The 26,546-nt window shown below is 38.7% G+C and overlaps 1 protein-coding gene across 1 annotated transcript in view; it reads right to left on the bottom strand.

Annotated features, from left to right (window-relative positions):
* The window catches only part of LOC119522392 (glutamate receptor 3), a 348,722-nt gene that overhangs the window by 163,118 nt on the left and 159,058 nt on the right, over positions 1–26,546 (bottom strand). The window contains exon 4 of the mRNA XM_037820898.1: positions 2,670–2,857. Coding sequence (XP_037676826.1) covers positions 2,670–2,857 — 188 coding nt within the window. The remainder of the gene's footprint in view (positions 1–2,669; positions 2,858–26,546) is intronic.

The following is a 26,546-nucleotide window of genomic DNA, read 5'->3' as shown; positions in this document are numbered from 1 at the left end:
CTAAAACTTTTCTTTGAACAATGTTCCCTAATAATTGTGTAAAAAATATTTTGAGGGGTGCTGTACATGTGTATAGGAAGAAAGGAAAATAGAGAAGTTAGACATGGAAAGAGAGAACAAGGTTTTTGAATAATACTAGTTTAGTTTCCCAGAATATGTGTAGTAATAACGATTATTTTTCGTCATGGCATTTTATGCCTTTCAAAGCAATTATATCAACCCTGCGAGGTAGGTAACAAAAATTATCCCCCTTACATAGATGCAAAAGCTGAGGCATTGATATTTTAAGTGCCCAAGGTTCCACAGCTGTATAGAATTCAGAGCTCTACCAATTGCTTTTTCTACTACATCATGTTGAAAAACCCCAGACTCTCCAGTATAAAGTCTTATAAAACCAAAAAGATTTAAGAGATGTAAGATGTTCAAGAAGCCAAAGTCACTAATACAAAAGAAGGAAAACAAAGTATGACAAGGAGAATGTTCCTCTGCTTTGGACTATTAAGTAGGTCACCCACTAAAAGGCTATTTTGGTATAAAATTTTAGAGGACATGCAGCCCATGCAGAAACATCACTGACCTGATTCTTCACTTTCAAGATCTAAGAAATCAAAGGCAGGTTTTTTTTTTGGGGGGTGGGGGTGGGGGGGTAGATCATTTGTGTAGTTAAAAGAATGCTAGTTGGGAAACTTGATTTAACCAGGCTAGTGTTCTAGATTTTCTATGAGGTGGGATTCATTAAAGGAAATACTGTTCTTAACAAGGGGACAGCTTTGTAGCTCTACAGTGCAGTGAACAATTAATTTCATTCCTTATTTCCTTCCTCCCTCCATCCATCCCTTCCTTCCTTCCTTCCTTCCTTTCTTCCTTTGTTTTCCTTTTTTATAGCACTATTTTCTTATGCTAGTAGATGGGGGCATATCTGACAAATTATTAATATTTTATTTGCTATAAAACAGCTGTCCTATGCAATGACTGCTCACAATAATTTCAATATCTGAAGCTCTTTTGGCCTTCAGGTACACTGGGATCAAATTAGAATGAAAATATTTCCCTTACAGTTTTCTTTATGCCAGCACAGTCACTTTGTTATTAACTGGCAAATTGAGATGTCTAAGGACAATAATAAATTTTCACCACATTTCAGTTTGTCTCTTTACTTCAAACAGAGTATCCATTTGGCTTAGGATGAAAAATTTCTTGTAATATTTTTTAGTCTTAATTTAAATATCTGAGCTTAAGAATGAATACATTTTGACCCATTGAATCATGTTTTCCTCCCTTAATCTTACTCTTTTTCACTTTGTTCACTTTTAAAATCCATGAATATTTATTACTTTAAAAATTGGTCTTAAATTACGCACACACACACTCTCTCTCCCTATGTCCTCTCTCTCTCTCTTCCTATCTATCTCTATTATCATCTATCTATCTATCCTCTATCCATCTATCTATCACCTCTCTACCATCTCTCTGTGGAACCATAGGGGCATTCTGCAAAAATATCTATGAATAAAAACCTAGTGAATACTTTCCTGACACTCTGACCACCCATACTCATCAAGGATGGGTTGGGAGAATGTAGAGAAATAGGAACCATCATGCATTGTTGGTGGGAATGTAAAATGGTGTTGCTGCTGTGGAAATCGGCTTGGCAGTTTCTCAGAAAATTGAATAAAATTGCCACATGACCTAGCACTCCCACTTTTGAATATGTACCCAAAATAATTGAAAGTAGGAACTTGGGCAGATGTGTGTACAATAATGTTCATAGCAGCATTATTCATGATAGACAAAAGGTGGAAGCAACATAAGTGTCCATTATGGATGACTGGATAAATAAATTGTGGAATATACATAAAATGGAATATTGTTCAGTCATAAAAAATGAAAATAAGTTGTGATACAAGCTATAATATGGATGAACCTTGAAGATAACATGTTGAGTGAAATAAGTCAGACACAAAAGGACAAATATTGTATGATCTCATTTATATGAAATAATTATAATATGCAAATATATAGTCAGAAATTAGAATACAGGTTAATAAGCATAGGGGTGGGTGGAGATGAGAAATGGGGAGTTAATGCTTAATGGGTAGAGTTTTTGTTTGAGGTGATAGAAAGATTTTGTTAATGGATGGGGTTGATGGTAGCACAACACTGAATCTAATTAACCCTGCTGAACTGCACACTTGAAAGTATTTAAAAATGGATCTTTTATGTTGTGTATATGTTACCACAAATAAAGAGAATGGGTTGTTATTTTGAAAGGTCTAGGAATAGCGCATATTTCAGCCACTAGACCCTATCTTTCTGCCCTACCTTGTCTGTTCCCAGCTGGGAGGAAGGTATAGGAAAAGAAGGGGATTACTTTGAAATAGTTAGCTATTGATGAAACAGAGGTGTGGAGGGATGTATTTATCTATAGGTAGTAGTAAATTGCAGAGACTTCCAGATTAATCAGAGAGCACAATTTTCAACAGCTTAGAATTTCCTTTTTTTTTTTTTCCTTCAGCCACTGGGGTGAGGGGTGGGGAAGATTAGAGTGACTATTGAAAACTGTTGGTGCATTTTAGCCTGTTGGCTATTTAATTTTTTAGCAGATATGGGAACTGCCTCAGGTTGATGACTTAACATGTTTACAGGGTGTAGAATAAATTCAAACCTACCTGTTCCAAAATTGTGTTAATCCTTTTGACTTCGCAGTCAATCAAGTATCGCTTTTCCTGCCTCCTGTCCATTTCTTCAATAATTCGCCTGAATTCTTGGACGTCCTTTATGTTTCCCACCGACCTTGCTGTCACTTGCCAGTTGTTTTGCACTGCTGCTTCCATAATCGCTTGGAGGATGGAAAATCCTGAATGAAGGAAGAACAGCTACAATTATATATTTTTTTCCTTTCTGAAAACTTTCTGTATGTATTGCAGACTCTACTGAGTTTTTATTCACAGTTCATTAGATCCCTTTGAACCTTATCCATTATGAAGAGCAAGCTTACCCATAACCTCAGACGTGACCCTTCTGAACAGCTGGCACCTCTAGCTAATTTTAAAGGAAAGAAGATTCTACAACTTCTGGGCACCAGGCTAGGTGTTTATCAGGCCTCTACTTAAGCAGTCCCAGCTGAATTATAGTGCCTAATTGTTTTTATTGACATGCATTATCAAAATACCTATGGAATGAATGCCGAGATGTTTTTCCTTATATCTGGCCATAATCTTTCCTTTTGTAGTGAAGCTCATTTATTTCACTTCTGTGTAAACATTCTTCAGAATGAGAAATAACTTTAGTAGTGTTAGAACCTTATTATAATATGCCTGATCATTACATGGATAGAAAAGCCAACAAAAAACAGTCTGTGACAATGATATAATATTTGTCCCTTTATCCAAGCATTATGAAAAATTCAATCACTTAAAGTCTTCCTGGGTTCTTCCCCTTTCTCAATTAAATTTATCAGGAATTCTTGGTTTCTTTTTAATTTACCTCAGATGATTGCTAACTACTAACACCCTGGATCTATGCTGAATGGGAAAGAGAGAAAAGATCTCATGTTTGACGTTTCGGATAACCTTTAGGAGTCAGGGTATGAGAAACTGAGAAGAGCAGTATGTAACTTAAAGTGTGAAACACAAGTATAGCACAGGAGTTTTCCATGTACTGGTCTTTTAGAGTATTCATGTTTCTAATATATCAAGTTTATATTTTCACTTCTGGTATGAATCCATAATTTCACTATAATCTCATCAAGTATAGACATCATTTTATAGGGACGTCATCAAAAGCAGCTCCTTTCTTCCCATAAATTCTGAACTGTTTTTCATTTATAATTAGGTACTGTCTAATGGGAATGGATGACAGAGATGATTTGCAAAGCCAAAATGATCTGTAGAGTAACAATTTGACCATTGGAGGAGTAGAGAATAGAGGAAGATCGTGCTTATCTTTGAACACCTTCTGGCTACTGTGATGCCTCAGGCTCACCCTGTAGAGTAAGCAGGCTGCAATTGGGAAAATTCCTCACTGCGCCATAGAAAATGGTATTGACATTTGGAGAGCACGCTTCAGGGAGATGGCAGCAGTGACTCAGCCGGTCATTATGACTCCTTTGTGTGCTGGGTGTATGCAGGAAGATCACAAATGAGACCCAAGCACTCGGTAATTTCCAAATGAGCAATTTCAGCACAGGAGCTCAAAATTACAGATCAGAGTAAATTACCATTGCTTTAAATGTTAATTCTTACTCTTTTTAAACCAACCATGCATATTTATTTTTCAGATTTACATTTTCATGTGGGTTTTCTATATGCTCTCTGCTTCAGTGGGAGTAGAGGGCACATGGTGGGCCAAGGCATAAGATTAAGAAACAAGCACAGGAAGAATGAAATTAAAGCATTTGAAAATCTTTCTTAAGCAATGTACAATAAAGTCTCATTATTTTGAATCTCACTAATTAAGAATTTATGAAAATTCAGCAAGGACTGGGTTGGATTTTACTTCTGTACTATTTATGAAGAAATTATTGGCTGAATAGCAATGGTAGCAAAATTACACAGGGAATCTTTGATATATTTAAAGTAAACTTTTTAAAAAGGCCCTTTACCAAAATACAAGTTTTTCATGTGTTGAGTCAAAACCTGCATTTTTGTAAACTTTACTCGTTAGTCCTATTCCACCCTTTGGGGTGACACAGAATAAATTTAATCCCTTTTCCATGTGACAGTACTTCACATTTTTGAAGGCAGTTTTTATGTCTCCCTTTAACCTTCTTTTCTTCAGGCTAAAGATGTTCCAGTCCTTCAACCATTGCTTTTATGACATGACGACAATTTCCCTCACTGTTCTGTCCTCTGGATATTTGTCAATATTTTATTGATCCTGATAATCCAGATGTGATCTGACCAGTATGGATAACAATGGGATTATTTTGCTTGCTTTGAAATAGACTGTCATTAGCAGCCTAGGATTGCTAATATTTTAAAATAGCCATATAATATTGTTGATTCATATTAAGCTTGGATTCAACTGGAACACATCAATTCTCTCCATAAAACCTTCACTCTATAACAATTTATCATCCATGTGTCTCTTTTCCTTTAGTCTCTTATCCTAACTCAGACCTCATTTCTCCCTTATTTTTATGTTTGTTCAAATCTGGAAAATGGTCTTACTCACTTACTCAGTACTCTCATTGTTATCTACTGAAGGTGACAGTTTGTCCCTTTACCTGGTACATCCTGCTACCTGCAAACTTTTTTGGATGACTCCCACATGAAGCTTCCTTACTGACTTCCCTTTCATTTCTCCAAAGATAAATAGATTTAAATTCAAGGAAAATCAATTACAAGCAATGGAGAAATCTCTTTACAGAGCTGTATAACAGACATTTAAAAATTCAAAATAAAACTGGATCAATAAATTATAGTAAATATACATGGAATACTATACTGCAGTCAAAAGATAGCTCAATCTGTATATGCTAACAAGGAAAGAGGTCTGCAATATATTGTTTTATAGAAAAAAACAAGCCACAAAATGGCATTTAAAGTCTATTTCCATCTTTGCAAAAAATGCATGTTTATATATGTATAGAAAAATCTGAAGGAATTGGCAGTAATTATCTCTGAGGTATAGGATTATTGAGAACTACTTTCAATGTCATTTATTTATATAATGGTTGACTATTTTACAAGAAGCAGGTATTTTCTGTAAGTACAAAAAAACAAAGATTTAAAAAATACAACTCATGTTGTCCTTTTAGAGCATAAGCTCCTGAAAGGCATGGATGACAGATGAGCTCTCATTTACATGCTGCCTACTGCCACAAATGAGAGACCTCTTAATAAACACTCATTTTATGGATCGAGAGACCTCTTAATAAACACTGATTTTATGGATTTTTTTTACACTTTTGTTCTTTGAACCATGTGAATGATTATCTGTTCAAAAATTAAATAGAAAAAGCACACTGATTTTTTAATGAGCTTGGGTCTGGGGCATCCTGAGCTGTAAGCTCACTTACATTTTCTGAGCAATGTAGAACTGTGGCTCAACACTGAAGTATCTTTTACCAAGAAGTTTCTCTGTCTGCTTGAGCATGGCTGTGTACTCAAGAACCCTGGGGGAAGTGGACACCTCAGCAGTGAGGAATCCAAGAAAAGCTTTTATTTGTTTTCATACCTAACTTACGGTAGTTTGACTGTTCCAGGTTGCAACAGACCAAAGAGAGTTTTAGGGAGATCAAAAGAAAAGTTTGACTGAAGAGACAGAGCCAAACCAGGCATTGGTGCTTGTAGGAGGTGAGGTGTATAAAAAAGCCTTGGCTTTGTAAAAATAAGCCTGCTATTTTAGCATCTTCCAAATTGTCCTCAACTCTGTGTGAGCTTTAACATGCTCAACTTTTCAACACCAAATCTACTTTTATTTGAGCAGTAAATTCTCACATCCTGATTCCAGACCATTGTTGTTGTCCACCTTCTTTTCTTCCTTATTTTAAAGAATGAGAGTTACCACATAGGTAACAGGGGTAATGCTGGACAGTCATCTACATTCATCCGAGATAAGATAGATGCTTGATATGAGAAGATAGGCAAGGGAATTAGGGATGAAGAATTATGCCTCAGCTATAACCAAACCAATCCAACTGGACTGGTTGTGAGGCTACTCTTGGCAAAACAAGGAGGCCTTCTTGCTAAGGGCTAGTGTCGTGGATGCTGTGCTGTACCATCCAGTTCTCTCTTCAGCAGTGAAAGACTTATTCTCCCTGCTGCTGGGAAAGTTGTTTTTGGCCTCGTCAGGAATTGCCGTTGGCTGAAGAGAGCTGCCTAGCTCAAGGTTATACTCCTTTCCTGGGGCAGATTGCATCCAACGACTGGTTGTTGCAGAATCTAAGGCACACCCCCTTCACATGAACTGAGAACAACTCTAAAGGATGATCCCAACTTCAGAGATCGCTGAAGGGTAGGCTGAGGCCTTGTTATAATGGCACTACAGCCCACCTTCTCCCTCTGCCCAAACCTGCTTCTTTCTCTTCCTCCCACAGGTGTTGATCCTGAGAGTACTCCTCAACAAACTTCCTGTGTGCAAATCTCCATCTCAGAGTCTGCTTCTCAGGGCATCCTATCTGTGACCATTAGGTTGACATCATGACAGGGATAACAGCTGATACAATGAGACTTCAAATCTATAGCAGTCAGAATCATTTTCACAGAGAGGGGAAAAAGCCATGATTTTGTTCAATGTGCATACATGCTGGACAAATTTAGAATTTAGTCTGAAAACACAGAAGAACAATAAGCAGGATATTTACATATGGAAGCTGGTAATGAAGGCACCCAAGGATATATAGTTAAGGATAATTTTCTTCCTCCTGCTTTGCAATCTTCCAGCAGGGGCTCTTACCACCTGTTGGTCTCATGAACCTATACCATTACCCTCAGAGGGGAACTGAACTTCCATCATCTATATTTCCAACATGGTCTTTAGCAGTCCCCCAAATGATTGGGGTCTCTGATATTGGCAAATGGAAGTGACGATGGGCTTCATTTGAGTGTTGACATTTATAGCATTCTGTGTCTAGCTGGGATTCTCAAAGGTTTGCCACAAAGCCATAAGATTATTGACCCTTTGGCAATGTTCCAGAGAAGCAGATTGGTCTTTCCTAGAGGGTAATTCAATATTTGTCCAGTGGCCTGTGCTAGAAACTGTCTTTTCTATGTTTTCAGGTTGAAAAAGAGAGATTCAAACTGGGCCATGGCCCTGAAAACTCTTGTGGCCTGCAATTATCAGACATAGAATCACAACATTAGAGGTAGGAGGACTCTTACAGATGACTCAAAGCAATAGGATACAATTTTTAAAGCTGTGGAACTCTTTCTTCAAATGAAGTTTTCATGGAAGCCCAATATATGAGATAGATAAAAGTGGAGCAGCTCTGGATTGCAAGGGGTGGGGTGTGTGGTTCGTGGGGGGAGAGCTTTAGAGAGGGGACGTGACTTACCCAAGATCACACAGCTAGTTTAGAGTCAGAAGCAAGGCTAGAACCTAAGAAAGCAGGGCTGAAACTAGGGTGAGGCAAGTGAGGTGCCTAGGCTGCAAAAGTTAAGGAAGTACTCACTCTCTTAGGGTTGTGCAAGTGCAGCCTCACTTGCCTCACCTTAGTCCCATCCTTGTAAGCAAGCCTCCTGACTTCAAATTAGTGCTTTTTCAAGTATATCATACTGTCCAGTTTATATTATAGATCTCATTTCAGAATGACTCTTGTAAACAATGTGAAGTGGACAGCGCTCATCTCTTTGTGTGACCTTTCATCCTTTCTTTTTGATGCTACACAAGATCCTGATATTCCCTCTCTACCCAATTTCCCAACTTGGGCCTATCACCACCATGTTCAGCTTTTTCTTTCCTCCTTCCCCACATCAAAACTTCCCTGTCTTATGTTCCAGTGTCTCAACACCCAGCCCTTTTCAAGATGTCAGCATAAGAATAGCTAGTGGCTTAATGTATTACCCCTCCAGCTAACACAGCTGCACTTTAGCAGTGGCCTTAACACAAGTGAATTTGGAAGAAAAGGAAAAGGGGATGATGAACATTGTTTTGGGATCTGTCCATCTCATGGGGTCATTTGGAGGATGAATGTGAAAGTTTGTGAGGTGTTTTACAATCCTTAGGCTGCAGCATTTAATAATTGAACAGCTGGTAGCTTGGAGAGTATCTCAGGGGCCAGCGGAGTGAGAAGAAAATAGTGGAGCAGGTCCCCAGAGGATCAGTGTCCCTGAAATCACTCATGGTAGGAAGCTACTCATGCAAAGGACCTATCCTGAGGTCATACCATCCTGCCTATGTTACTCAACTGAATTCAGCTGAAGAAATCATTGCTCTATTTCTCTGTGTCTTCACCTACTTTTGTGGTTCTTAGCCTTGGTTGCACATTATAATCACCCAGGGAGCTTTAAAAAAAATTAATGACTAAGTCTCACCCTGGGCCACTTAAATCAGAATCTTTGGGGTGGAATGTGATTCCTGGGTTTTGTTTTGTTTTAAACTCTGGGTAATCCTCATGTATAGCCAGGGTTGAGAACCACTGGCCTACTTTAAGGGTTCCCACATCCCAATGTGCCAGATGGAAGCAGGCCTCTTATCTTAGGTGTCCTTCATGACCAGCAGAGAGGTTCTGGATGAGAGAGGCACCATTCAAGAATGGCTCTACACCACCTAAGAAAAACAAACAAAGGCAGAGGCAAGAGCAGAGGGCTCAGTCCAGGGTAACAAATAGCCTCTCCCTGAGGTAGATGAGAATCACAGAACCTTGAGTATGTAAGAAGAGACCCGAATGTACTCAAAATACTTTGCAAATGTCTTCCTTCTTTTGAGGTAGCATCGGTGTTTTTCCTTCTAATTGTAAAATTAATATGTGCCCATTTTGGACATTTGGAAGAACATAAACTATAAAAAATAAAATAAAAAGTATGGGTGACTATCCCTCAGGGATAACCACTGTTAACATTCAGTGTATTTCTTACCCTTCTATTTTATACACATAATACTATACAGGTTTTATTTTAGCAAAAAGATTTGTGCTATTTATATCCCACCTTTAAAAAATCTAACATTATATCATGAACATTTTTATGTTATTAAATATTATTTTCAAACATTATTTTAATGGCTATTTAATAGCCCATCATTTAAATGTACTATAATTTATTTGATCATTTCTCAACATGAACATTTCAATCATTTCCAATCTCTCCCTATTATAAATAATGCTGTGATAAAAACCTTCATACAACATATCTACTTTTTTCTGTAGAACAAATGCCTAGAAGTAGGAATATTGGGTCAAACATTTATGGGCATTTTTAAGGACCTTGATATATGTTGCCAAATTGCCCTCTAGAAAGGTTGTACCACTTTATGTTCCCATCAGCAGAATATGACAGTACTTGTCTTTATGCCCCTTTCCCAGCATTGAATAATTCCTTTGCCCCTTTAATAGGTAAATGAAAAGGGTTCTATTTTTGTTTTCATTTCTTTGATTATTAATGAAGTTAGTGACTTTTTTTCATTTTTGTGGCCAATTTTATTTCTTATTTTGAGAATTGCCTATTAATTTACTTTGTCCACTTTCCTATTATGATGTTAATGTCTTTCTAATTGGTTTATAATAGCCTTTATATAAATATATACACATGCCATATAAATTTTAATCCAGATTATCTTACTTTTTATGTCATTTGTGATGCATTTTGATTGACAGAAGTCTAAAAATTTATGAAATTAATATTCTTGTTCATCAAAAAATCATGTGAAATGGAAAGGTGCAAATGAAAATTTCTCTTCCACTTTTATTCTAGTGCTCACCTGGGCTTTAAGCCCAAACCTTATTTGAACCACTCTCTCCATTTTTTACAACTTCCTTGGTCTCCATGGGTTTCTGATACATTTCTCTTGCATGTCATGGCAAGATAAGGAAATGAGGAAGCTAGATGTGTAGCATGAAGGTGCTTTGTGAGACAGAAGTGAAGAACAGAAAACTAGAGGCAGAAAGATGATGAGCCCCATTCAATTATTTTGTGCTACATTTTGCCATTTCTAAGAAACCTGCTATACAAAAATTTGAACTCAAAACCAATATTTCAGGTTCATATCACTTATTATGTGTACATATTACATATTACAAAAATATATTTTTTAAAAAAGTAATTCATGCAAAGATTCCTATAGCATATTTGGAACCACTTTTTTGCTGTTTTTGTTTTAACTTGATTTAAACACTTTTGGTTTCCACTAAAATCAATATAGTGATTGTCTAAATTTGAGATGTTAATGCAGAAACTCTTCTGTATGAAGAGCTTGAGAAAGGAAGATCAAGAATCCCTCTGTATTTGCATATGGATGTTATTCTGTGAATTTTATGAAATAAGAAAAAAACAAATATTCACACACACCCAGCCCAATTTACACTTAGGAAATGAAGATTTCCCTGAGCTCTTCATTCATCATAACTGTGTTTGTTTAAGTTTCTCTTTAATGAAGGACTGAACCTCTGTAAATCTTCTCTTCCTTGCAGCTGTATTACAGGGTGGACCCTTAGCTAAATTTGTGGAGTTAGTGAACAGAATGTGCCTCCAGTTTCCCAGATCTGTACCCCCTTTCTTCTCCCCCAATGTACATTCTCCCCAATCCAAATCAAACTCTTTAATCATACTAGACTATTCATAAGTGATAGCTTCAATTGTGACTCCATCCATGAAGGATTCATGTGTTAAATCAGAATCAAAGCCTTATAGTAAAGAGGCAAATTCTAAATGGGGAAACTGCAGACAATAGTAAGTGGGAGGGTATGGTTTGGCAACTTGAAGTATTCACAGTGCACCAGTATCCAACTTAGGAGGCAACTATTTACTCCTCACTAAATTTAAGGTTGGTCTTGAAGCTGGCAGTGCATATAATCCTCTTGCTTTTCCATTTTCTTCTTTCATCCTATTCCTCGTTGTGAATATTGTCTCCCTGCTGGTGAATTATGTAGCTCCGTTTTCCTTACCATAAGCTGAGAAAATATGCCCAAATAGATATGTCAGTTTTGTTGAGTGAAAGTAAACTCACTTTGCATTGTCAGCTGAAAGGAAATTTAGAAGATCATCTGGAATAGATTTGTTTAGTGTCTAGAAAACCAGAGTAGGCAAGCCTTCTGATCTTCAACCACATAAAGCTTGATATAAAATAAATAAATAAAAACAACTGAAAGCAACTGGAGTTTGGGTTAAAGGGGATACTTTAATGTTTGTGCGTAATTCCTTCACGTTTCTGTTTGGCATCTAGATAATTGTTCTGGGATAGGCTGCCTGAAATTCGAACTCAGAAAAAGCAGGAGTCATCTCAAAGTTGCTCTATGAACTGTTGAAAACTTAACAGATATCATGTCATGACTGATCATACCCATTAATAGGTTTTCACATAGCATTTTCTCACTTGGCTTCTTAATCCCCATAAAATCAGTAACCCCAGCGCTTGACTAAGGCTCCCATTCCAGTAAGTGGTGAGCAGCCTGGGTGTGAGCAGGCACCTAATGGACACCTGTGGAAGAGTGCTAACCATAGATCTCAACCAGAGAATTCACTTGCCAGCTCTGGTTGGGTGGCAGTGTGCAGGGTGGCCTTACACATGACTAAAAACAGGTGCTACTTTTAGATTTGAGGAAGTAGAGTTACCAATCAGCCATATTATATTTTTATCAGAGGTCTAATTTGTTCCAAATAGAACCTAGTAGCCACAAATAAAAAGCTGATCCCCCACCCTGCCACCCATTTTTCAGGAGGAGGTGGACTTTGAATTAGTTTCCAGGAGTGTGTATATTCTGCATTGAGCATCCATACCCTGGGCTTCCCTTTGTGCACAATAGTTCATATTGTGGCCTGTGACTATGGAGTAGTAATGTAAAATGATCCAGATGGGACTTGAGCTCAGAAGATACAGCATAGGATCCATTAAACAAAAGGTTTCTCATCAGAAAAGTGAATTATCTGGGTACATTCTTCAGCATTCTCAATTTTTAGAAGCAAAGCCAAGACAAGCATCTTAACATTTTCCAGGGAGAAGGAAAGGGGGTGGGAAGTGGGGGTGAATTTATGCCCAAGAGGGAAGGGGTCTGGAACTGATTGCAAAGGATTGTGGCTTATTCTGCCTGCTGTGCCTGTCAGGAGTGTGAGACTGCTTGATCCTGATAGGCAAGCTTTTGCCTAGAGGATAAAGAGGGGTGAAAGATACAGTCCTGAGCACAACAGAGAACAAGTTTTTCCCTGGAAGAAAAAAGTTCCTCTTGACTAAATACTGTGATCTAAAAACTGTCTGGAAAGCATCGATAGTAGTATCAATGTGCAAAACTCATAATGTAAGTAAAAAGTATTTTCATGTGGCACCTATACCTCTTAAGAAGTCCACATAAAATCACCCTCAGGATCAACTCACTTTGATTAGTTGTTTTCTTTCCACTGAGTTTTTACAATGGGGATATGAGAGTGGATTTAACAGTATAGAAGAGTGTTACAGGCTAATGTTTCATTTTGTCCAGGACTTGTGTTCTGGGAAGAGTAGTTCAATCTTGCCTGAGCTGCAGAGAAGTCAGCCTGTCTCTGGAGACAGGTCTCCCAAGTCTCTTACAATTCTCAAATATGAAGGCCAGAATTTAGTTATGGCCCCAATCCCTTCATTGTACAAATGAGGACACTGAGGTTCAGAGAGAGAAAATGGTTTAACCAAAGATATATCCAAAACTTGACCATAACCATGACTTTTTCTTGTTTTAGCTTTCAATATTAAGACATAAAGCTATTTCTACTGTTCATTCTGGATAAAGATTAATTTTGGTATCAAGTAAAAGTTAAAATCCAACAGGAATACCCTGATTGTAGCTTTGTCTACAAGACTTCTGTGACTTCTTTACAGGTTCTACTCCTCTTTCCTTAAATACCTTTGCCTGGAGGAGCCAGAGTAGCCCACAAGTAAGTTTGTGTATTAAAACATATCATTTTCCACCTCACATGTAGCAAGGGCTCCCACGTGGTCCTGAGACCCACTTTAATCTACACAGGCTTCAAAGCCCATGGCTTGCCTGATCCTTCTCTCATGCAGGGCACAGCTTGCCAGCATCTGTAATCACTAGTGATTTTCTCTAGTTGTCCTCCACACCTGGAAAAGCCTCTCTTCCATTCCATAACCCTCTTATTCATTAAGACTAAGCTCAAAATATATCTCACCCAACAAACAGATCACCTGATTGAGAGTATGATAAATGAAGGTTCCAAGTTCTCAATTCCATCCTCTATTAGCTTGACAAACTTGGGCTATGGAAGGTGACTGCCATCTCTAAGGGATTACGGTTGAATGCCACCTTTAAATCATTTCTTGGAATGAGAGATTTATTTTTTGTATTATACTGTATAAATTCCTCACTTTCATCCATGATCTGTTAAATTGAACTGGTTTTCCTTTCACTGTCAAAATTGGGACAGGAGTAGAAACTAACATTTATCCAGTGCCTACTTTGAGCTGGGCACTGTGCTAGGCATTTAAATACATTATCACATTTAATCCTCCTAACCATCCTAAGCAATAGATAATTATCTCCAATTAACAGATGAGGAAATTGAGCCCCAGAGAAACACATGTTCATCAATAAGAGTGCATAACTAGTAAATTTTGGAGCTCAGATCTATGCCCAGGCCTGGATTTCAATCTCATGTTCTTCTTTCCTCTTATCAGTGACTGAAATTAGTCTGACATGTGTAGTCACACAAGAAAGAAGGAATCACACATTTTTCTACATGTTTCTCCATGACGGGAGGGGGATGCTCTAGAACACATTGTTGTGTAACTACCTGGAGACACCCTAGGATTTTTCAGGCCCACTAGGATGTATGCCATGCAATCAACTCTAAGTGAATGCTTAACAAAAGTAAGACAAGGTTCTCTGGATAATGACATATCTCCCATCAGTTAATCACCACCTTTAGAATTCAGCTGGAGTTATTTACTAGTCTGGGCACACTTTATCATTGCTTGGATCCTTATTTATTTCTCACCCTGTCTCCAATGGTCCCTGCTTCCAAAGCAGCCATTTCTCCTGACTTCCCTATATGTGTCAAATTTCCCAGTTATAAAACCTGAGGATCATCTTTGACTCTTCCCTTGCCCTGAGCATATATAATGTCCTATTGATTCAACCTTTGTGTGTCTGTCCCTTTCTTTACATTCCCATTGCTATGAGCTATTATGAAATTATTATTGGTACATGCTTGGGTTACTGAAACAGTCCTTCCCCTTCCATCCAAGCTGCCCTCTAAGGCAAGCTTTAGCTCCTCACTCCTTTGATTATGTTATAGCCATGATTATTCTAAAGTACCCTCAAGCGTTTTCCTCTGCCCATAAGATAAAGTCCAGAGCAGGTATTATAAATGTTTCAACTTTCTAGCAACCTAAGATTTACCTTCTAGGAAAGACTTGGGGACTTCAATAAACTGGGTAAGCTTGTGGTGGTTCTTATCCCATTTTTGGAACTCAGTTTCCTCATCTGTAAAATGATATTTTATTTTGAGGGGTCCCCTCTAATTCTAATAGTCTAGATTTGTATAAATAGCTACTGTTGAACAGTGTTTGGAGGGTGAATCAAGAGCATTCTATTTTGATAACAGACAAATAAAGGCTAGGACTTAAATAAAAGGAAAGATAATTTGAAAGGGGGCATATAGGAAAAACATGTTTTTCAAAATTTCTGCTTACTTACCTTCTTTGCTCCCAATTAGTGTTTCACTTGGAAATTGACACTTTGGCTAGATCAACGGGGCATTAAAGCAAAGAGATGTAAACAAAGCCAGTCCTACCATTTGATTCAGCCTCTTTTGTAACCAGTGGCACAAATTACTAGGAAGGCTGGCTGGACAACATGAAGGAAAAGTCTAAGCCTGTGGTCAAGAGAATAGCTGTCTCTATCATCCATCAAACTCATGGCTTGGCTCCATTTAGCAAGGGGGTCTACCCAGTTGAGCTAACTAGTTGCAAAGGACAAATAACTATATGACTATTTCTAAATTTAGGAGTACTCTAGCAAACTGGAATCTGGGATGTTTACAGAGGGAGAGCCTTAGGTCATTTAGAGTTAGGATGCTGACTCTAGTGATGAACTGCTGGGAAACTACAAAGGCTAGAAATTTATATGAATAAAACAAATCTAATTAGCAATCATGTAGCTAGTCATCATAATCATTGGTTAGTGGAAGGACGAGCTATCCATGCCCAAAAGCTTCTGTGCTCATTCAGGCAAAGTGCTCAGTGACAGAACTTACCAAAATGGTTAAGTGAGATCCTTTCAGCTGGAAATTTGATCCCCCTGGCCTGTGTGCTAGGCCTTGTATATCATTTTGAGGGAGAACTGGAGTTGTAAGGTCCTATATAGAGGAAACTATTTATCAAACTCTTCAGGAAAGTTAAGTAACCAGCTTAATAGGGCAGGGATGGTGGACCAGAGGGAAACAGTTTATGATGGAATATTTCTTTAGCTTGAACACCCTGCCAGAACCAACAAGGGGCCAGACCAGAAAGGTTTGTTTCTACACAGTCACTGTGATGTGTAGTTGTGGGGCCAATCCAGATCTTCATGTAGACCTATTTTTAAATCCATCTTAAATTTGTCAGAGTGTTTTAAAACACTGTTTGACAATCCCTTTAGGCCATAAAACATGTTTATATTTTGGATAGAAAATACATAATCATAATGCACTGGAATCTTCTTAGGGGACATTTCCCATGTGTTGTGTTCATCTCTGCAAATATCAGTATAACAGACCATCCTCTAAACCAAATAATCATGTTCTTTAAGGTTTATTAACTATTTTGAGCAAAGAGCACAATCAGGAGCATTGCTGAAGAGAAAAGGATTCAGGAATTACTGTAGAAGAGAAATGAGGAAGCCAATTGCTGCAGCAAATTTATGTTTTGATACCACCTGGAGTTAGGCACCTTGTGTCTCAGAGGAGAAATGGGGTTGCTCTGTCTGACCTGGCACTGATGCACTAATGAAATCTGAGGCCTCCTCAGTGGATACATTGCTCTCCACTTAGGAGCTAAATAGTGCAAAAGGCATATGTCCTATAAGTTTAAAGTTGCGGCACCTGCCCAGCTTAGCTGGCTCCATTTGAATAGAAGATTGTTTTTATCCAGCATGAAATAAATGTATTGTGCCTTGGATAATGTAGCTGCTTCCATTGTCTTAACCACTGATGCAGATCACAGCATGAGTAATGTGGCAGCAGCAGCCATTCAGAGCCACCGTGTAGTGTAAGTTGATGCGATGTATGGAGTGGCTGGATGCAAAATGAGTTTGGCTTGCATGGCTGGCTTCAGGAAGCAGGGAAGGTGCCCAGAAAGGCTTATTCCTGTAACTCTGGTCCAAACAAAGATAGTCTATGCCAAGATCCACATTTACCACATCCTCTGCCCATCTCTGGCTACAGTTTTAAGGGAGTCTTTTAACCTCAGTATGAAAGGATGCCATTGCTAATTGCTAGGAAGAGAGGTTGATGTGCCACAGCACCTTATTCTAAGCAGCCAAGTTGGATTTAAGTCATGTTGTAGTTTATTGCTACTTAAAGTGTGTACCCTGTACTAGCATATAGGGAAGGTTCTAAAGATACTATACTCTACACCTTTGCTACTTAAAATATGGCCCATAGACCAGCAACATCAATATCACCAAGGGAGTTTGTTAGACATGCAGACTCTTAGGTCCCACCTAGACTTACTGAATCAAAACCTATGTATAACATGTTCACTAGGTGATCCGTAGGCACACCAAAGTTTGAGAGCCACTACAGATGGGTGATCCAGTGAGAGGGAAAGCCCAGACTGAAGTGGAAATTATGGATGGGAAGTAAGCAGTGTAGGAGTAGGAAGGGAACAGGACATTAGTTGAACCTCTTGTCAATATGCTGAGAACTTTATGCTGAAAGGCTCTATGACATACTAAACAGCAAGTCAGGGTCCTCATCTACTGGGGCTATTCTAAGGCTCCAACCAAGGAAGACCCAGGGAATATTCTAGTATTACTGGGCTGGAAGGAACTCTTCACTACTCATTTCAAATGGGCAGCCCAGTCTCATCTATTACCCTGTTGTCTTGCCTTTCTCACTAGCCATGGAGGCTCACAAGAGTCTGTAGCCAAAGAGTTCTTGGCAGAGAGATTATAGATCATGGCTCCACGTACAGAAGACCCTAAGCTGAATCTTGTAGTAGGGAGGAGAAAAAGATCCAGAGGACTGCACCAGTCCTAGCTGCCTGAGAAGTATGAAGGCTGTAGATACATGCATGGGAAACCCTTGAACCTGCTCAGAGGTGAGGAAAAGGGAGGTAAAGTCACAAGAGGAAGAACTGCAGTATCATTACCCCTCATTTGTGTCTTTGCCCTACTAAGCTGCTGCTATTTAATTCCAGTTTTTGAAATGCTCCTGAAGTTTTTCCTCTAGTGGATGTTGCCAGAGGACAAATTTCATAAATCCCATTGCAAATCCTACTACCACAAAGTCATCTAGTTTTTGTTCTCCTTGGACCAACCAAGAAATCCACATGACAATACAAAGATAAATGCTAATCTCCTGTTAGCATCCTGCCCCTATCCTAATTTAATCAACAAGGGCTATGGAGCTGTGTAACATTTTATAGCTGGTGGGATATTTACATTGATAAAAAGGCTGAAAGTAGTCTTTAAGGTGCCCCACTGTTTTTTCAAGGGTGAAGTCTCTGGGAGGACTTTATCCTGGCTTTGCCATGATGAAGGCTGCATAGAGATAAAAAGCTTGTAAACTGTTTCCTGTCCCTAGAGCCTGCCAGTCCCCTGTGCCATTCTAATTTGAGCTTTTTGGATTGGAATAGAATGAGTGAGCAGGAGAGGTTAATTATCCTAATTAGAAAAGAAGTGAAACCATGGCCCTTCTAGGTCAGGCAGTTGGACAAACCTCCCCTAGCTCTCAGCTTTGGGCATAAGTTAGTCACTTGAATGCCAGAGGATATACAAGCTTCCTCCTCAATCCTCTGCCAAAGTCCTTGGAGGAAGATAGAGGAGAATTCTTTCCAGGAAATGGTGTGTAATCAGCCTGTGCCCCAAGGCCAGAAAGAGGTTATCTGGAGATGACAGTTATGTGGGCACAGCTGGATGGGAACAAGTGTGTTGGTCCAACCCTAGGCTTCCCTAATCTGCCTAGGGTGTCAAGTAAGCTCAATGCATCTTGGAGAAATACTGCTGTTGTGATAATTTTAAAAGATATGCATCCATCCCTAGCCTCTTGACAGCCTATCTTCGGTTTGCTGAGGTTGTGATGGTATCTTTCCAGAAGGTAAACTCTTCTGGACAGAGGATGCTGGTATTCTTGAATCAATATTTTGTTGTTGGATTTTCAATGATTCCCAGATGCAACACTCCTTTTCTTCCACTCTCCCATATACCATCTATCTCCAAATAGATCAACCATGTCACCAATATAGCACTTGCTTTACATGATGTATGTGAAAGTTCTTAGCACAGTATCTGGTACATCGTAGGTGCTCATTAAATGTTAGTTTACTCCCTTCCTTCCTATTAGAGAAGAGTGTGTCTGGAACACTGCCATAATAGTCACTTGTTCTGCCCTCTGAGCCTTGAATTGGCATACAGGACATCAGGTCAATTTGTGATCTGGTGACATAAAGAAAGGGAAGCTTAAAATCTTTGATATAGCTAGAGAAGTGACTGTATAATATTGAAGATCAAGCTGGCCAGTTAGACAGGCAGACCCAACAGTTATATCTAGTACTTGCTTTTGAAATATCCGCATATCCAAGGGATGAATAAGAAAAAAACTTAAGCTTCATCTTTCAGAAAGGGCCTCAGATTATTTAATTACCAATCTGTGGGTCTATTAAAATTTGACTTATTCACACAGAATAGTCCAAGAACATTAACATCAGTGACTCCTAACGTAAGGTAGAGCAAGTGGAGGTTTCAATAGACCATTTCATCCACCCAACTCTGCCTCTCCCATCTCCTTTTTTCTGCCCTTCTGTCTACCTGCTCTTTAAAACTTACTCTTGATTATTTGTAATAGGGATCCAAGGTGTGAATAGTACCTAACAGTGGCTACACTTAAACTCACTTATATTAAATTTGGAATTTTTTATTCTTGTATTTGAATATGTGTCTACATGGCTTGGGAATGAATTTAACTAATAAAGGCTCAGTACTGGAGGAAATAGGAAACTGTCCCAGTTTCTTATACTTATCTCTTGTGCATTTTCTTCCTGCAAGTGTCTCCACGATCATCTCTCAGACTTATACAAAATTCCCACCCATGTAGAATTGCCCTCTTCCAAATCTTCCCTAGTGCAGAGGAGGTGGATGTCAGTTTAAAGAGTTGAATGGAAAGTAAACAGAGGACATTTGGGATATCAGAAAAAGTAATAAATATATCATTTCTTATCAGGAGACAAATCTTCCAAAGCCTTGGTGCTTATTCTTATAGACTAGTAAATATTGCAGAATCTTTCTTTGCTTCCAGGGATTTTGCAATGTCTCAGTATCATCATTCGGAACATAGGTATTCATTGCCCAGGACTGTAGAAGTTGGAAGTGGAGGTAATTGACCAAATATGTACTGACCCTTGGGAGCAGCCCAAGGAAGCTGTCACTTTTACTAAATCCCTGACATCACTGCTGTTTTTAAAATCAATTGTTTCTTTCCTAAAAACTCTGGGCAGAAATCCTGGCCTTTTGAAGATTCTGATTGAGATTTTTTGTTAACTATAAAAAGAAATCTGAATGTTATCTTGGAACCTGAAATTAGGGCTGATACATGGTATACTTACACTGGATTCTCCTTGGACTTAGCATGCAAACGGGGACCTTTCGGGCTGGGGGAAGATCCTCTCCACAAAGAAAGTGCCTGAAGTGAGTTAGGATGTTCTCTGGGGTATGGAAGTTGAAAGACTGGGTAGAGTGGTTGAGATTGGGTGCCAGAGAACATGGCCTTATTGCAAAGAGTGACACTGTACCAGTACTGACCCTTCCTGAAAACGGTAATAATGCAAAACATGAAACATAGAAGTTTAGGGAAAGGGATGAACCTTTAACCAGTGTCTTCCTGGGTACACATTTTTAAAATACTAAATAGTAAGTATTTCCTTAAAATACTTAAATTGTAAAGTATGTAATTCTCATAAATGGAAAAAAAGCCTGTCCTAGCAGTAGATGTTCTACTGGATGAATTATGCATTTTAATTCACATTAACATACTTTCCTGCATGCACCACACTGTCACCTAAACCGAGGTGACAAATATTCCTTGGAACTGTCATTTCATTTGTCTGGATTGTCCCTGGCTAGGAAGACCTACGCTTCCTACCTGGACCAAAACACCGCTTTGAAAACAAGTGAATAATCCTATCACTTGTTTGGTTGGTCAAGCGACAAATCTAGATCCTGTCTACCACTGAGTAATTCTGATTTCCAATTTGATTTATCAGAAGCCCAGGCGCACCTGTGCAATATCCTGCAGCCTACCTTTCCCTCAAAGTGCCTTAGAGAATGTCTGAATAAAGTCTAAATGCACTCAAATAAGAATTTAAAGAAATTTTGCAATAGTCCTTGAAAGTAATAGGAGACCCTTCTGTGGTGGGGAAATGGTGAAAGTGTTGACAGTGGAAAATTTATGCTCCAAAACTTGGATTTGAAACATTTCCTGGGAGCCTAGGAGAAAAGGCCATAAGAAAGGAATCTTATTGTGGGTATGTAATATTGGACACTTGTCCTTTTAAGCTTTGTCAGAGGATGAAATTATCAAGGGGAGACCTTTGCAATAGCTACTTCCTCAGCTCTTCCCTGACCATGTCAAGAGATTAAAACACCTCACCTTAAGGCTTATAGGGGAAAATTTCAGTATTAGGAGAGCACATGGGCCTGAGTAACCCTTGTCTTCTCTTAGCACACAGAAGTGGTTTAGTGCGGATAAACTAATAGACCTATATAATGATCCTCAGAAAGTCAGGGAGAGACCTGCACAGTAAACTGCAAATGCCTTATGTTACATACAACCCCAGCAACATTGTAACTTTTTGAGGTGGGGATATTAGTACCTCCAAGAGATAAATTGAGGTCCAGAAAGGGGCATATTTTGGCCAAGGTCACTAAGCTTCTAAGTGCTGGGGACAAGGAGGCAGATTTAGGTCAGTCTGGTTCCAGAGTCTGTGCTCTTTCCTTCTCACTAGAGATTGGGGAGGAGAAAAGTGATGTGAAAGAAAGATGCTTTTAAAACTGCAAAGACTATATAAGCATTGGAAAGATGTTTAGAGACCATCCAATCAGTCTCCCTTTACAAGTATGGAAACAAGTCTTGAGAGGTATACTGATGATCTCAGGTCACACAGAAGAGAGCATAGCCAAAATTTTAACACAGAATCCATCTCATCTGAACAAGAACCAGAATTTAGAAAGTACCAAAATCTACTCTCTAATCCAGTGACATCTGATTCCGTTTTTAAATCTGATTCCAAACTATCCAGGACATGCCAATCATGTTCAACCTGTCTTTTAAAGGTATGATTTGTCAAGAAGCTCATAATTAATGGGCTCATAAGGGCAAAGTTGCAGGCTTGATCTCTGCATGAGGCAGATACCTTTATTCTGGGTCTTGGACACAGCCTACACCCTTTACTCTTGTCTGCCATCTAGGAAGTCCCTATCTGGTCATGAGGTTATCCAAGCAGAAGAATGTGAAATATATGGCAAAACCATACCCACTGCAGGAAAAACAATTCAAACTTTTGATGAACTTTGTTTTAAACAGTGAAATCTGCTTGAGATCTGTGCTGGTTTGAATGTATTATGTCCCCCAGAAAAAGCCATATTCTTTGATGCAATCTTGTGGGGCAGACGTAATAGTGGGGATTAAGTTGGAACGTTTGGATTAGGTTGTTTGCATGGAAATGCACCCCACCCAACTGTAGGTGATAACTCTGATGAGATAATTTCCATGGAGGTGTGGCCCCACCCATTCAGGGTGGGCCTTGATCAGTGGAGACATATAAATAAGCTGACAAACAGAAGGAATGCAGTGCAGCTGTGAGTGATGTTTTGAAGAGGAGCTACAGCTAAGAGGGACACTTTGAAGAAAGCACAGAAGCTGCAGATGAGAGACATTTTGAACACGGCTGTTGAAAGCAGACTCTTGCTCTGGAGAAGCTGAGAGAGGACAAATATCCCAAGTGCAACTAAGAGTGACATTTTTGAGGAACTGCAACCTAGAGAGGAATGTCCTGGGAGAAAGCCATTTTGAAACCAGAATTTTGGAGCAGATGCCAGCCACTTGCCTTCCCAGCTAACAGAGGTTTTTTGGACACCATTGGCCATCCTCCAGTAAAGGTACTCAATTGCTGATGTGTTACTTTGGACACTTTATGGCCTTAAGACCGTAACTGTGTAACCAAATAAACCCCTTTTATAAAAGCCAGTCCATTTCTGGTGTTTTGCATTCTGGCAGCATTAGCAAACCAGAACAAGACCTTATATGAAGTCATTACAACAAACATTTTCAGATAATTGTCTCACTCTTCTGTGGGTCCAGCTCATGATAACTGAAAACTTTGGATTTAGACTAGTTCTCTCCTTCCCTTTCCCCAGGCACATTTTTAATTGAGTTAAGAGGTTGGACTATGTAGTCACACAAAGCAGAGTTCAAGTTCTGGCTCTACCCCTAACTAGCTGTGTGCCTTTGGACAAGTTAATTAACCTCTCTGTGTATCAGTTTCCCCATTTATAAAATGCAAGTGGTAATATCTGACATTTACGGGATGGTTACTATGTGCTAGGTATTGTTCTATGTGTTGTATACATATTAACTCCTTTAATCTTCATAGGTAGCTACACTAAGAAGTAGGTACTACTGTTCTCTCCACTTAAAGATGAGGAAACTAAGGCACAGAGAGTTTAAATATCTTGTCCAAGATCACACAACTAGTAAATGATAAAGGCAAAATTCAAGGCCATACTCTTCTGATTACAGAGCTGACACACTTAGCCAGTACACTATACCTAATTCATTGGCTAATGTGAGGGTTAAAAATGGGATAGCATATTTAAAAACTGTAATCTAAGGCTTGACAAATAGTAAGCACTCAATAAACCTTAGCCATTGTTGCCAATTTCCCCTACTTCCTAGAACACTGATTGGTAACTTGTAAATTTTTTTATATCCCACAAGCCTTCCCTGTATGCCATAAATCTTCTGATTTTCCCTATGCTTGCATTTTTCCAATATAACTCACACAATTTAGGACTAGATTATACATTGCCCTGGGTAAAAATCAGGTCTTTTCCTTCCATATCCTCTATAGCTCCTAGTAAACCCACAAGGGCTCAAGGAGTATTTGTGGACTGGAATATACAGTGTGACTGTTGGTATCAGGAAACAGGACTAACAACTCTTCCCATAGACTAGAACTTCTCAAGCTTTAATGGGCACAGGAAGCACATGGTTCTGTAGACAAGGATTGGGCCTGAGATGCTGCATTTCTGATAAGCTCCCAGGGGATGCTGATGTTGCTGGTCTATGGGCCACATTTTAGGTAGCAAAGGTGTAGGGTAAAGCATCTTTAGGGTATTCTCCAAAATTGGTATGTTTGGGGAGAAGTATACTTGAGTTCATTTAATGAACTAAGGTCTATAATGACTTCCATTATATATCACAACATAAGGTAAAATCAAGCATTTTATTCTCACTGGATGAACAATAATATGGAAATTTGAGACTGGTCATGAACCACCATTCATTTAACAAGCTATCATTTAATATGCTCCTATATGCAATGCCTTGTGCTAACAGTTATTGTGGACAATATAAAGATGAGTTTAAGGTATAGGCTACACATTACAATGTGGACTGTCAACTTTGGTAAAGTCTTCTGCTCTCTGCTCCAGTGAACTGAGTGGACTTTACATGTCCAAACTGAAATTTGGAGAAAGGCAGTATAATTATTTATTTGTGTACAAGAATTTATAATGTCAATTAAGGCCATTTAGATTTTCTGATTGTACTTAATATTGCATTTCCCACTGTTTATTATTGGAGTAATTGTGTCAAAGTAATTTCTGGGAGAACATAGCATAATTTATTTCAATCCTAGTTAGATGGTCTGGCTATTTCAGTCATTTGAATAGAATCAGGAGACAGACATTTAAACAGTGTGTGGAAACAGGGTTGTGGTGGGATAGGTGCTAGTAACAGGAGCAGGGAGATAAACAAACTTGATTCACGAGTGTGGGGTAAGAAAACAACTTCCTAGACACTTATTTACATACTTCTCTCAAAGTAAATTAACCAGCGGCAGCATAGGGCCAGAAGTCAGGAGACCTTCAATCTAGTTTGTCTTCTATCTTGATCTGGCTGTGGGATCTTGGATAGTTTGCCTCATCTCTCTAAGCTTGCCATGGGTAAAGTAGAGTTAGTCATTCCAGTCTTAAGCATTCAGCTCTGAAAACAATATCTGAGGATAATATGTGAACAAGCAAAAGTGGTATAAAAAGCCAAGGTAACATTAACAATGATTTTGCACACATTTAAATCAAAATTGTTCGTCAAACTCCTTACATACATAATGGAAAACCAAAGGCCGTTTTCTCTTCATTCCAAGGTGGGAATGGGAGAACTACTGCTCCACTTTCAGAATACCTTTTAAGTCAGAGAAAGAAAGGGTCTCTAGCCATATATCACTTATCTTATTGATACATTCCAACAACTGTAAGGATGGAGATAGAAAAGAAATATAGGAGAGTGTACTGTCTCCCATGCTTCTGCCAAATATGTCCATGACTGAAAAAAAATGTAATAGTCTGTTGTGTGCCTGTATGTGACTTGCCTCATGTCTAATGATTGGAGTATGCCCAAAACCTAATCAGAACCAATAAAGGTTTATGACCAATTTGCTTCTAATCAACTGGAGCTTTATTGAAACCATTATTTGCTCCCTTTCTTATATATCCTAGCTCTTGCTCAGTGAGCTTCTGGCTCCAGCTATGGGTGGCAATACTTAAATCATGGTGTACTTTGGATGACGCCCCTCTTTCAGGGTGACCATAACTCAGAAACTTCTTGGGTGTGTGTGCTTCTTATATATCCAACTCAGCATCCTGCAACATAAAGAAACATTTCATGCCATTCGTATATGATAGGTGCTGTGAAGCAAGACTGATTCCAGGGGCTCAAATGTACAATAAATCCAGCTACACTCTGTTAGCAGTGCACATAATTATAAAATATGCAGAATGCTTGTTATTAACTAGTCTCATGGAGAAGATCTACAGTGCCATGCAGGATATATTTTGGAGCAGAACCACAAACAGAGATTGACTTTTTTTTAAAATTCATGTTGCCTCTATCCTTTTAATCATTCAGCCTCTAAGAACTAGCAAACATTTATAGACATTTAATGAACAGGAAGCGAGGTCCATTCACAAAGACTGATAAAAATTATTGTTTACCTTTTAAGTGAAGATTAAGTCTTGGTTTTGCTTTTAATATGAAATTATTTAACATAGCATTTTTTATGGTGTCTATTCAGAAAAGGAGACCAAGATATAAATCATATGGGAATTATCAGGGAAGCCTCCCAGTACTTATAAAAACCATGAAAGGCATTCATAATCCTTAATTGTTTGAATCCCAGCTGGATGGACTGTCATTCTTTGACTGAAGAGCCGTGATATCTTAATGCAAACTTGTTGGGTGGAAACTTTTGATTGAATGTTTCCAAGGAGATGTGACACTCCCAATTGTGGGTGAGATCTTTTGAATAGATCATTTCCATGAAGGTGTGGACCCTGCCCATCCAGGGTGGATTTTAATTAGATTACTGGAGTACTTTAAAGAGTGCATAGAGAGAAGGAACTCAGAGAAGCTGAGAGAGACATTTTGGAAGAAGCTAAGACATGTAATTCAGTTTGCCCCCTGGAGAAACTAAGAGCCGACACAGAC

This window comes from Choloepus didactylus, chromosome X (assembly GCF_015220235.1).
Source record: "Choloepus didactylus isolate mChoDid1 chromosome X, mChoDid1.pri, whole genome shotgun sequence".
In the NCBI taxonomy this organism is placed as follows: Eukaryota; Metazoa; Chordata; class Mammalia; order Pilosa; family Megalonychidae; genus Choloepus; species Choloepus didactylus.
This window is presented reverse-complemented; position numbering and strand designations above follow the sequence as displayed.